Source organism: Aquarana catesbeiana, linkage group LG07, assembly GCF_042186555.1.
Source record: "Aquarana catesbeiana isolate 2022-GZ linkage group LG07, ASM4218655v1, whole genome shotgun sequence".
Classification (NCBI taxonomy): domain Eukaryota; kingdom Metazoa; phylum Chordata; class Amphibia; order Anura; family Ranidae; genus Aquarana; species Aquarana catesbeiana.
The window spans coordinates 20,443,413-20,457,155 of record NC_133330.1 but is presented as its reverse complement, the minus strand read 5'-3'; the positions used below and the strand labels follow the sequence as shown (position 1 = coordinate 20,457,155).

At 45.0% G+C, this 13,743-nt stretch overlaps 1 protein-coding gene across 2 annotated transcripts in view; it reads left to right on the top strand.

Moving 5' to 3' along the window:
* The window catches only part of RAD18 (RAD18 E3 ubiquitin protein ligase), a 418,996-nt gene extending 405,998 nt beyond the window's left edge, over nt 1-12,998 (top strand). For both annotated transcript variants that reach the window (XM_073591734.1, XM_073591735.1), the window contains one exon: nt 12,673-12,998. In XM_073591734.1, coding sequence (XP_073447835.1) covers nt 12,673-12,775 — 103 coding nt within the window. In that variant the 3' untranslated portion in view covers nt 12,776-12,998. The remainder of the gene's footprint in view (nt 1-12,672) is intronic.
* Nucleotides 12,999-13,743: the final 745 nt, after the last annotated feature.

Below are 13,743 nucleotides of genomic sequence, written 5' to 3'. Positions count from 1 at the left end.
TAAATACAGCTGTTCTGTGAAGCCCTCAGGGGTTTGTTAGAGAACTTTAGTGAACAAACAGCATCATGAAGGCCAAGGAACACACCAGACAGGTCAGGGATAAAGTTGTGGAGAAGTATAAAGCAGGGTTAGGTTATAAAAAAATATCCCAAGCTTTGAACATCTCACTGAGCTCTGTTCAATCCATCATCCGAAAATGGAAAGAGTATGGCACAACTGCAAACCTACCAAGACATGGCTGTCCACCTAAACTGACCGGCCGGGCAAGGAGAGCATTCATCAGAGAAGAGCCAAGAGGCCCATGGAGCTGCAGAGATCCACAGCTCAGGTGGGAGAATCTGTCCACAGGACAACTATTAGTCGTGTTCTCCACAAATCTGCCCTTTATGGAAGAGTGGCAAGAAGAAAGACATTGGTGAAAAAAAAATTGATATCAATATGGATGTATCATAACACAGAGTGTTACTGTGGATACATGGACAGTAAAAACGTGCCGTGTCCTAAATTTATAGCAGAAAACGAAGAAAGGGACTTCGGACTTTTTAGGCAAAGTAACACCAGATAAATTACAAAAATTGTTTATTGAGAAAAACATATAAAAACACTAGTTATTAAAAAAACCACAAATCATCTAAGTTCATAAATATCTATCTACTTTGGATGGACATCCATATGTCCGAGTTTCTATCTATATAGATGGTCTTGTACAGCAGAAACTTCATTAAGTATTTATGCACTTAGATGATTTGTGGTTTTTTAATAACTAGTATTTTATATATGATTTTCTCAATAAACAATTTTTGTAATTTATCTGGTTTTACTGTGCCTAAAAAGTCTGAAGTCCCTTTCTTCGTTTTCTGCTATTGTTGAATAAAAGTCATAAGAAGTCCCATTTGCAGTTTGTGAGAAGCCATGTGGAGGACACAGCAAACATGTGGAAGAAGGTGCTCTGGTCAGATGAGACCAAAATTTTACTATTTGGCCTAAAAGCAAAACGCTATGTGTGGGGGAAAACTAAAACTGCACATCACCCTGAACACACCATCCCCACCGTGAAACATGGTGGTGGCAGCATCATGTTGTGGGGATGCTTTTCTTCAGCAGGGACAGGGAATCTGGTCAGAGTTGATGGGAAGATGGATGGGGCCAAATACAGGGCAATCTTAGAAGAAAATCTGTTAGAGTCTACAAAAGACTTGAGACTGGGGCGGAGGTTCACCATCCAGCAGGACAACGACCCGAAACATACAGCCAAAGCTACAATGGAATGGTTTAGATCAAAGCATATTCATGTGTTAGAATGGCCCAGTCACAGTCCAGACCTAAATCACATTGAGAATCTGTGGCAAGACTTGAAAATTGCTGTTCACAGACGCTCTCCATCCAATCTGACAGAGCTTGAAATATTTTGCTGAGAAGAAGAATGGGCAAAAAATGTCCCTCTCTAGATGTGCAAAGCTGGTAGAGACATCCCCAAAAAGACTTACAGCTGTAATTGTAGAGAAAGGCGGTTCTACAAAGTATTGACTCCGGGGGGCGCCATACAAATGTACCCCACACTTTTCACATATTTCTTTGTAAAAAATGTTGAAAATCATTCATCATTTTCCTTCCACTTCACAATTATGTGCCACTTTGTGTTGGTCTATCACATAAAATCCCAATAAAATACATTTATGTTTTTGGTTGTAACATGACAAAATGTGGGAAATTTCAAGGGGTACGAATACTTTATCCAAGCTACTGTGCATAAGAACCGGTTCACATAAGGATCACACAGGAATGCACTTGTTCTAACGCGATTCCCCCTGTAGTGCGTTTTGACAGCCCATTTATTTGAATGGGCTGCAAAATGCGCTGGGCCATGGAAAAAAAAAATGGTGGTCGCGCTACTTTTTCCAAACGCACTGCATGGTCCTGCGGTCCTTGTTATGTAGAACCCGCAAAAACATTGCATTTGTGGTGCTTTAAACAATATATTGATTGACACCCACATACCGATCGCAAGGGCATCACCTTCACCTGCAGCGCAGGAAATGCGAATGCAACACACCTTTTCCTGTACCGCATTCTGCCGCGAACCGGCCCTAAATGAAACATTTTGTGCCCGAAGTTCAGATTTAGTTGATGCAGCTACTTCAGTCACATATTGAATTCCTATCTCAGCCCTTCACCGACTTTTAAAAAAAAACGAGAATTGCGCTCTTCTGCGGAGTCAATCAGAGGCTGTAAATCTAAACGGCGTGTTTTGCGTTCCTTGTAACCATCTCTGATGTACAAATTGATTTGCTTTCCCTGACACACACAAAGTAGCAGGATTGAAGTGTTTTTGAAGGGAAGCAATCTTTGTGCGCTTTTGGTTTCTTCTGCCGCTAAACCGTCTCCTGCTGAGCTTTTCAAAGGCGTTCCATTAACCAAGACGGCGCGGCGAGCCTGCGTTCTGACAGCTCCCGCCGAGAAGAGGGCAAATGCAAATACTTCCCGGCGACGCCGCTTCCCGCTAATGAGCCAATTTCATAAATCATCTCCGACGCTCACACATTAGCCATTTAGTAATTAGGTTTCCCCGCCCCCTTTTGTATATACCTTACCTATCCGTAGTTTATGTTACGGGAAGGGGGAATCGCCGTCCTGCGATTATTTTGGGATATAGACTGACGGATATGTTTGCACAGCCGGAGTGCGAATTCTTCCACATCATACGGAATGGAAAGACAGATGAGCCCAGCTTGTCTGCACAGAGATCTCCGCTGAGAGAAGTGCTGCGATAATGTGAGCCGCTGCTGAGCTACTTATAACGTCTGAAAATTCAAAGAGTGACGCCACCCACAACTGATCGTTCAGATCCGGTACGTTCTACTGCAGTGAACCACCTTGTAGTTTCTTCTATCTCTCAGGAACTCTGGGTGAAATCCCTGCGCTGAGTTCCTGGGTCTGTACCCCTGCTTGTGCTCATTATGACTTCACTGGTTACATGCTGGTTCCGGGTCAGTGACTAAAGTTATGCACTACGAGAAAATCGGACAAACGGTCGTCCGATTTTCTACGAAGGTGCGAAAATTCTCCAATGACAAAGGCAAACGTTCTTCCTTGTGTGTGATTTTTGTTTGCTGCCACCTTTTTCCGGGTCATCCCCTTTGCTTCTGATCAGGCGCGTTTTTCTCTATTCTATTATTTTCATGTGATTTCTGTACACATTGAGCAAAAAATCAGACGACATGTTCAACAGCTAATGAATCGATCGCTCCTCGTACAGAATTTTTCTTCCAATTTTCTTATAGTGTGTACCCAACTTTAGAGCCGTGGTCTCCAAACTGTGGCCCCCAGGCTGGATGCAGCCCTCTACTTGCCTTTATCCGGGGCACTATTACTCCCACTGATACCAATGATGAGGCACTATTCCTCCCACTGACAACAAGAATGGGGCACTATTCCTCCCACTGACAACAAGAATGGGGCACTATTCCTCCCACTGACAACAAGAATGGGGCACTATTCCTCCCACTGACAACAAGAATGGGGCACTATTCCTCCCACTGACAACAAGAATGGGGCACTATTCCTCCCACTGACAACAAGAATGGGGCACTATTCCTCCCACTGACACCAATGATGTGGAACTGTTCATCCCTCTAATACCAATGATGGAGCACTATTCATCCCACTGGTACCAACAATGGGGCACTATTCCTCCCACTGATACCAATGGTGGGGCACTATTCCTCCCATGGACACCAATGATGGGGCACTATTCCTCTCACTGATACCAATGATATGGCATTGTTCCTTCCACTGATACCAATGATGGGGCACTGTTCTTCCCACTGGTACCAGTGATGGGGTTCTGTTCGTCCCAATGATGGGGTTCTGTTCTTCCCACTGGTACCAGTGATGGGGTTCTGTTCGTCCCACTGGTACCAATTATGGGGTTCTGTTTGTCCCACTGATATCAATGATGGGGCACTATTGCTCCACACTGGTACCAATGATGGGGCACTATTCCTCTCACTATTACCAATGATGGGGCACTATTCCTCTCACTATTACCAATGATGGGGCACTATTCCTCCCAATGATGCCAAACTTTTTTTCGCTTCGAATAGTTTGGAAAGGTTAAATCTTTTTAGTGCTCACCATATGTAGCAGATACTAGCTACTAGCTCACCAGCGAATCATTGGTAAAATCTACAGAATGTTGTTAGCAGACCCAAAGTTGAAGTGGGTAGATGTAGAATGTCGCCAGCAGATCCAAGGTAGAAGAGAGTAGATGTTCATCATCACTAGTGGAATTAAGGTAGAAGGGAGTAGATGTAGAACATAAGTAGCAGACCCAAGGTAGAAAAAAGTAGATGTACATCACTAGCGGATCCAAGGTAGAAGAGACTAGATGTACAACGTCGCTAACGGAACCCAGGTGGAAGATAGTAGATTTACAACATCTCTAGCGGAACCAAGGTAGAAGACAGTAGACGTAGAATGTCACTAGAAGACCGAAGGTAGAAGACATAGGCATAGCATGTCACTAGCAGACCAAAGGTAGAACACAGTAGGTGTAGAATGTTACTAGCTGACCCAAAGTAGAAGAGAGCAGACGTAGGTTGTCACTTGCGGAACCAAGGTAGAAGAGAGTAGATGTACAATGTCGTTAATGGAACCAATATAGAAGAGAGTAGATGTACAATGTCGTTAATGGAACCAATATAGAAGAGAGTAGATGTACAATGTCGTTAATGGAACCAATATAGAAGAGAGTAGATGTACAATGTCGTTAATGGAACCAATATAGAAGAGAGTAGATGTACAATGTCGCTAATGGAACCAAGGTAGAAGCTGTAGATAGTCACTAGCAGACCCAAGGTAGAAGAGAGTGCAGGAATGGGAGAAACAAGATGGAATAAAATCTGGAGTCAGGACTGGCAGCAGTGATCTATGAACAGAGGTCAGAGCAGTCAGCATACAGTAGAGGAATCCGGGTATATAGGAAAAGTCAGGATGGGCAGCAGAAAGGAGAGGAATCCGTTAAACCGAGCAAAGGTCAGTAGCAAGTACAAACAGGCAAAGAATACGGATGCACTTGATTGGCAGGTAAAACGCTATCACAAGGAGTAGAAGGCTATGTCCAGTTGACCACTAGAGTAGCAACACTGTGTCTTGTTGCTCATTAACTTGAACGCAGGCCTACTCTGAGAGGAAAAAGTGTCAGAACCAGACAACGGGAGCCAAAAGAGGACAGGTAAGTAGGCATCTTGAGAGGAAAACCACTGAGGGAATCTAAGTTCCGAATAGCAGGGTTTTGTCTTTGACTGTCTGCCAAACTTGTAGGAATCCAATCTTAGGCAGATGGTGGCTCGTTAAGCAAGGGTTGTAGAATACTTTTATGTTTATATGTATAATTCTTTTTTACTTTTTGATAAATTTGATCAATTTTAGGTATAGGTGATATAGAGGAGGAAGGTACATCACAGAAAGAAACATAATTATTAGAAATAGGGGGGGACAGTAAAAACAAATAATGGAAAGACGTACTGGCCTTAGGAAACTTTGAGAGGGCTCGTTTTTCGGAATAGCTTTGTATGGAATGTCGAAGGGGACAACCTTACTCTTTCCTTCTCTCTCCGGGCACCTTTGTATCCCAGGTACCCAGCGGTGATGAACCGTGCCTACAGCTGGAAAAGGAGAAAAGCATTTGTGGGTCTTAACAGACCGTACAATCGGCTCCACATGCTGCCAGATACAGTCCCTCTGAAGGAATGGCGCAGACATTTATAATTCTATTTAACAACCTTTCCTGTGCGGAAGTGATTGTTTTGATGGAAGATATCCCCAGGAGTAGGCAGGCAGTGGGTATTACACTGAACATCTTCTAATGATCAAATCTTTTCCGTTGGCGTGCTCAGCAGGAGCCGTTCCTGGGCCATTTAACTTGGTGATCGTTTTCAGTGTTAACGGCTTTACTTGAACCAGCGGGAACAAAATGTACACCACTACAATCCAGTTTGAGTAGTAACGGGGGGGGGGGGGGGGGTGCCAGCAATAAAGAGTGTAACATGTCTCTGGGATTTAGACCCAAAAATGAGCCCAACTCTGAGGGATTCTTCTGAACCCCCAGACGGATTTTATTATCGAGGGCGGGGAGGCATCCAATAAGTTCCTTCGCTTGAAGCACGCCACCGATATTCCTTACAGACCCCATTTTCCATCGCCATTTGCAGATTGAGTACCAGGATGGGGGAAATATATAACAAGCCTGGAAAGAATGGAAATTTTAGCTTTGAGTGAGAAATCTGTACATTTGGATGAGTGCATGCAGATGGACATAAATAATATATATTGATGTTTTTGTTGGAAGAAAAGGCTTGATTGGAGCATAATTCTGTATTATGGAATAGCATTGTATGGAACGTTAAAGGGGAAAACTTTACTCTTCCCTTCTCTCTCTGGGTACCTTTGTGCCCCAGGTACAAGGCTTAACTGGAGTGTAATTCTAGGTATTCAGTCATTTTTCAGAGAATGAAGTAGAGCTGCACAATTAATTGTTAAAAAAAAATTGTGATCTCGATTCAACCCCCCTGAAGATCTCTATTGCAGAGTTTGCCAATTCTTTCATATAACAAGTGGAGAGACTTATCTGCTCACTCAGCTGTCAAAAGAAAACATCCAGGCAGTCTGCCAAGTTTTTCATGAAACATTGTAACTAACTCTTCCTTCTTAGATCAAAGGGATAAAACTTCTGTGTGAAAAAAAAAATCCAGGCAATCTGCCAAGTTTTTAAAAAGAAACATTGTATAACTCTTCCTTCTTAGATCAAAGGGAAACTTCTGTGTGTAAAGAAAAAAATCCGAAGTTTAACTACTTAAAGTCTAAATCTTTTCCTGACACTTGTTTCTTAAGTTACAATCAATATTTTTTTTACTAGAAAATGACTTGGAACCCCCAAACATGAGAATAAAATGTCAATTGCTGCAATATTTTATGTCACACTGTATTTGCCCAGCGGTCTTTCAAACGCAATTTTTTGGGGAAAAATACACTTCAATGAATTAAAAAAAAAAACAAAACAGTAAAGTTAGCCCAATAATTTTTTTTTGTTTTAATGTGAAAGATGATGTTAGCAGTCTTGTGACTTCTATCAGTGTCTGGTTAAAGCTTTTAGGAGGAGTTTTCATTTTCCTCTGACTGTCCTATCAGGCTGCAGGACCCCCTGACCTCTGTCTTGACAGTGCTGATTGGCCCTGTGCTGATCACATGCACTCTCCCAAGGTAAAAAAAACTCTAGCAGTACACACCAAACTGAGCATGTGCAGAGTGACTCCAAAGGCTCTGTATTTATCCAGACATGTTCTGGAGTCAGTGGAAGAAGGGGAGGATCAGAGAAGACAGGATCAAACAGCCTTTTTTACACAATGCAGAGGATTAACCCCTTAGATCCCACAGTGAGTATAACAAACAAGCTTTACTACATATACAGACGGATTTTATTGTTGTGGGTTTAGTAATCCTTTAATGCAGTTAGTAGATCTAAACTGAAGTTGCCCTTCAAGTGGTTGTAAAGGCTGAATGTTTTTTACCTTCATGCATTCTATGCATGAAGATAAAAAAAAAAAAACCTTCTGCATGCTGCTCCCCCCACAGCCACCCTAATACTCACCTGAGCCCCCTCTCGATCCAGCGATGTACACAAGAGACTCAGCTGTCCCAAGACTCCCTCTCCTCATTGGCTGAGACAGCAGCAGGTGCCATTGGCTCCCACTGCTGTCAATCACAGCCAGTGAGGAGAGAACGGAGGGCGGGGCTGAGCCACGTCTCTGTGTTTTATGGAAGCATAGAGCCAGGCTCCGGAGTGAACACGTTCCAGTGCCCCCTATAGCAAGCAGCTTGCTATTGGGGGCACTGATCAAGGAAGAGGAGCCAAAGCGCAAGCAGGGGAGAAGAGAACAACTATGTTTGTTGTTTTTTTGTTTTTGTTTTTTAAATCCAAACCTTTAATGTCACTTTCAGTTTAACCCCTTCCCGCCGACCGAACGCACATATGCATCCTCGGCTTTCCGGGGTTATACCGGGATGATGCCCGCAGCTGCAGGCATCATCCCGGTACCGTTGTTTTCAGCGGGCGATCGGCTACCCGAATATAACAACCGATGCGGCTAAAAGCCGCTCGGCTGTTATACCGGAGGAGCGGGAGGGGACATCCCCGCCTCCCGCCGCTGTTCGCACGGGAGGCCCGGTGTCCATTCGGGAATCTCCGGCGGCTGGGGGCGGGCTGGAACGAAGCTGTGAGCGGCTTCGTTCCAGCCTTCTAATTGTAAACGCGGAAGCGACGTCATGACTTCCCGTTTACTCGGCTGCCAATGGTGCCGAATTTAAAAAAGTACACAGTATTCAGAATCGCCGTTTTCGGCGATCTGAATACTTTGAAGTGTAAAGGAGGGATGGGGGGGTCTTTTAGACCCCCCATCCCTCCATAAAGAGTACCTGTCACCACATATTACTGTCACAAGGGATGTTTACATTGCTTGTGACAGCAATAAAAGTAAAAAAAAAAAAAATTTTTTTAAACACAATTTATAAAAGTACAAAAATAAATAAAATAAATAAATAAATAAATAAAAAAATTTTTTAAAGCGCCCCCGTCCCCGCGAGCTCGCGCAGCGAAGAAAACGCATACGGAAGTCGCGCCCGCATATGTAAACGGTGTTCAAACCACACATGTGAGGTATCGCCGCGATCGTCAGAGCGAGAGCAATAATTCTAGCCCTAGACCTCCTCTGTAGCTCAAACCTGGTAACCGTAAAAAATTTTTAAAGCGTCGCCTATGGAAATTCATAGGTACCGTAGTTCGTCGCCATTCCACGAGTGCGTGCAATTATAAAGGGTGACATGTTTGGTATCTATTTACTCGGCGTAACATCATCTTTCACATTATACAAAAAAATTGGGGTAACTTTACTGTTTGGATTTTTTAAAATTCATGAAAGTGTCACTTTTCCAAAAATTTGCGTTTAAAACACCGCTGCACAAATACCGTGTGATAAAAAATATTGCAACAATCGCCATTTTATTCTTTAGACTCTCTTCTAAAAATATATATATAATGTTTGGGGGTTCTAAGTAATTTTCTAGCAAAAAATACGGATTTTAACTTGTAAACACCAAATTTCAAAAATAGGCTTAGTCATGAAAGGGTTAAATCTGCTAACTATATTCTTGGTGCATTAAAACAAAGGATGTGCAAAGGCTTGGCTTATTTTCTTTAAAAAAAACCTGTCTGCGTAGAAAAGCCTGTCCCCTTGCCAACAGACTAAAGAGAAAGGTTCCTTCTTCTCTATGTGGAAGCAGTGGTCTCTCTGCAGAGGTTTAACAAACCCAATACGGAGTTGGTCCCCTCCTTAGTGGCTATAACAACCTTCTATGGAGAAGGACCCTGGTTTTCTGTACAGGAGCAGTAGTCTCTCTGCAGAGGTCCAACATGCCTCCTGCTTAGCTGGAGCCAGACCTCTTCAATCAGCAGGGAGTTTGAACTTTGCTGAATGTAGAATTATGTTGTGTCAGACCCATGCAGAGAGACCACTGCTTCCACACAGAATATAAGGGTCCTTCCCTGAAGAAGGATGTTATAACTGCTAAGAGGAAACAGACTCCATAATATCCGTGGTTATAAAATGGGATGTCCAATAAAGTCATAGAGGTGAGATGGTCCGGTCACTCAGGTGTCCACAAACGTCTGCCAATATAGTGCATCAAACTGTCAGGTGGAGTCGTGTTCTCTGCCTCCGGTGAATGGTCCACAATTTACATTTGGGGCCGGTTCACACTGCTGCAGTGTGAATTTTGCGGAAATTTGATTCAATTGCGCTGCAAATTTTCATTGCAAATTCTTTGTGATCTGGCGAATCTACTGCGATTCTACAGCAAATATTGCATTGAATTCGCATTGCACACAGATCAAACTCACACAGGACCCTATTTGAACGCAGATTAGATTCGCAACACATTGATGTGAACGGCAATAATGGAAAACTATGCTATTCAATTACTTTGAATTAGCGAATTTGAGCAATCACAACGGCTCAAATTCGCAATAGAATTCGGAGCAGTGTGAACTGGCCCTTAATATAACAAAAAATTGGAGAAGAAAGCTTGTAAAGTTGTAAAGACACTGAAAACAAAAAGTAAAATATTGCAACAATTCCTTAGATCTGAGCTCAGGGGACACACTTTGCCTTTAGGTGAGTCTAGGCAGGTAACGTGCTTTCATTGCTGTGTCTGTGCAGACGGACGGTGTCCTCGGCTGGTGCTGTGCCCGGGTGGCATGTTAGTATTGGTGCGATGATTCTGTGGGCTGAAATCAGCTTTCTTCCTGTCTGTTCCTATAACCCCTCTGTCCTTGTGCTGCTCTGTCCTGCGGCTCCAATGTTTGCTTCTCAGCAAGAATCCGTCCTAAATGAATATATCGGCTCCTATTACAGCGAATGTCTCTGCAAACCCCCAACCCCGTCCTCAACGAGTGCCCAATACTTCACTCTGAGATCACCAGTCACCGAATCTTCCTGTACTGGACAGAAAACACTGCTGCTTGATATTAATGTATCTATTTTATAGATTTATATAGCTCTAACATATACCATACTGCTGTACAGAGAACACTGAGCCAGTCACATCAGTCTCTGCAGCAGGGGAGCTTACACTCCAATGTTCCCCCACAAGTCACACATCATTATTATACATTTATATAGTTCAGACATATAACGCAGTGCTGTGCGGAGAACTCTGAGCCAGTCATATCAGTCTCTGCACCAGAGGAGCTTACACTCTAATGTCCCCACCTCTGTCACCCATTATCCATATATTTATTTTATTTATTTATTTCAGGTACTTATATAGGGCTGTCAATTTATGCAGCCATATATATCTTTCTACCCTCTCTCTCTCTGTCTTCTCTCTCTCTCGCTCTCCCTCCTTCTTTCCCTCTCTCCCCCCCCACCTCTCTCTTTCTCCCCCTCCCTCTATCTCTCCTCCTCCCTCTCACTCTCCCCCTCCCTCTCTCTCCCCCTCCCTCTCACTCTCCCCCTCCCTCTCACTCTCCCCCTCCCTCTCTCTCCCCCTCCCTCTCACTCTCCCCCTCCCTCTCACTCTCCCCCTCCCTCTCACTCTCCCCCTCCCTCACTCTCCCCCTCCCTCTCACTCTCCCCCTCCCTCTCACTCTCCCCCTCCCTCTCTCTCCCCCCTCCCTCTCTCTCTCTCCCTCCCTCTCCTCTCTCTCTCTCCCCCTCCCTCTCTTTCTCCCCCTCCCTCTCCCCCCTCTCTCTCTCCCTTGTCCATCTCTCTCTCTCTCTCCCCCTCCCTCTCTCTCCCCCTCCCCTCTCTCTTCCCCTTCCCCCCCTCTCTCTCTCTCTCTCCCCCTCCCTCTATCTCCCCCCTTTCTCCCCCTCCCTCTCTCTCCCCCCTCCCTCCCTCTCTCTCCTCCCTCCCTCTCTCTCCTCCCTCCCTCTCTCTCCTCCCTCCCTCTCTCTCCTCCCTCCCTCTCCCCCCTCCCTCCCTCTCTCTCCTCCCTCCCTCTCTCTCCTCCCTCCCTCTCTCTCCTCCCTCCCTCTCCCCCCTCCCTCCCTCTCTCTCCTCCCTCCCTCTCTCTCTCCCCCTCCCTCTATCTCCCCCCTTTCTCCCCCTCCCTCTCTCTCCCCCCTCCCTCCCTCTCTCTCCTCCCTCCCTCTCTCTCCTCCCTCCCTCTCTCTCCTCCCTCCCTCTCTCTCCTCCCTCCCTCTCCCCCCTCCCTCCCTCTCTCTCCTCCCTCCCTCTCTCTCTCCCCCTCCCTCTATCTCCCCCCTTTCTCCCCCTCCCTCTCTCTCCCCCCTCCCTCCCTCTCTCTCCTCCCTCCCTCTCTCTCCTCCCTCCCTCTCTCTCCTCCCTCCCTCTCTCTCCTCCCTCCCTCTCTCTCTCTCCTCCCTCCCTCTCTCTCTCTCCTCCCTCCCTCTCTCTCTCTCCTCCCTCCCTCTCTCTCCCCCCTTTCCTTTCCAGAAACACACTGGAATTCACTTTGAAAGGATAAGCATTTGGCATACGATTTACATTCAACTCTAAAAAGGTCAAAATCGCACCACTCTAAAGACACACAGGACCCTTTTTTAAAAACGCATTGCATGATCACTGCATATTTGTGACTGACCTCTCTACAGTTCTTTTTAAAAAAAAAGGTATAAAAAAGACTTAAAGGAGAAGAACAAAAAATAATTTCCTCCACTTTCTGTGTTGTGGGTTGATGTCTTCCTCTGAGATCCCGGGGAATGCTGAAATGAATGAATGAAAGTGACTCAAAATCTCGAGGGAAGAGGCTGCACCCCAGTGCTGGGTGTGTCTTATCCTTGGTTTTCTGTACATTCCCCAAATCCACCTCCACCAAGGGAAGAAGCGTCAGCAGGCAATCTCATATTTTCACTTTTTTTTTTCTTACAGGAGTTTGTTTTTAATTTTTTTTTCAGTGATTACACAGGGGGGGGGGGGCAATTATTGCTTTATTAGGTGCAAGATTTGCTTTCCTGTAAAAGGTTTTATTTTTGTATTTTTTTTCTCTGCCTGCAGCTTGTTCAATGTGTGGAATGTGGAATGATTTTTTTTTTTCCATGTGAAATGTTCTGGTTGAGGGACCATTAGACTGACCCATCTCCTCTGTACCTGCAGAAATCACCCGGAGCCCAAAACCAAGAAGAGGAAAACCGCCACGGTGAAAGAAGCTGCGACTAGACCCCCGCAGACGCCCCGAGCCAAGCGCCAGCGCAAGTGAAGACCTGTGACCTCCAGGCTGAGCCAGACGCCCCCTGCAAGACGGCGGGGAAGACTTACAACAAATACCGAGAAATGACCTACAGCAACCAGATTTTCTTATTGTGTATTATAAAATAATAGCCAGACTTCTGCTCCAACATTGGTAAATGAAGTCCCAGAGATTGTTTTTTACTCCTATTTGATACATTCTGGAAAGAATTAAATGACGTCGACTTTCAGAACCTATTTTGGTTATTTACAGAACTCAGGGCTGCGTGTGGCCTGAGCCCAAATCGGTGATCCAGACTCAGCTGCAGGGGTTGGTGGGGACTTCTATAGATACCTTCTCAGTTCTGGTTATCTATTGCAGCAGAGCCAGTTCATACCAGAACATCTGATCACCTCTGTGCTCAGCACCAAGGCCGTCTTATGGAATGTAGATAGAAGCTGAAGCAAAGTCCACATGAAAAGCCTCAGCTGGAAGCTGCTCATTAAAAAAAAAAAAAAAAGAGTTCTGTGAAAATAATCTTCATGGTGTCCCCTATCCTATAGAATTGTGACTTTTTGGCCAGTGCTCTTCAGCCATCAGTGGAAGAGCGCTTGGGGTGCCAAGGTGCCAGTTTGTGGGGGTTTCATATTAGCTGCTCTCCTCTTGCATGGAAATAAGTTAAAGGGTTTTGTCACCTTTACCAAAAAATCAACCCCTTATACAGGTAAGGGGTGTCTGTAGACCAAATCAATCTGTGCAGCTCTGGTTGGAGAATGCTCTTGCTATAGGTGTGGACCATTTACATACCTCCTGAAGCCTGGCCAAGAAACCTCCATAGATGGCATCACCCCGTCCTGCCTAGTTGCTAGGACATTAGTAACACCGTTTCCAGGCAACTCAAACCCCGTCACCTGCGTGCGCACGTTCTCTCTTCCCTGTAACGGTACCTCTGAGCTCAGTGATACTGCAATGGAGGGGATAGTGGACCGCACATGCGT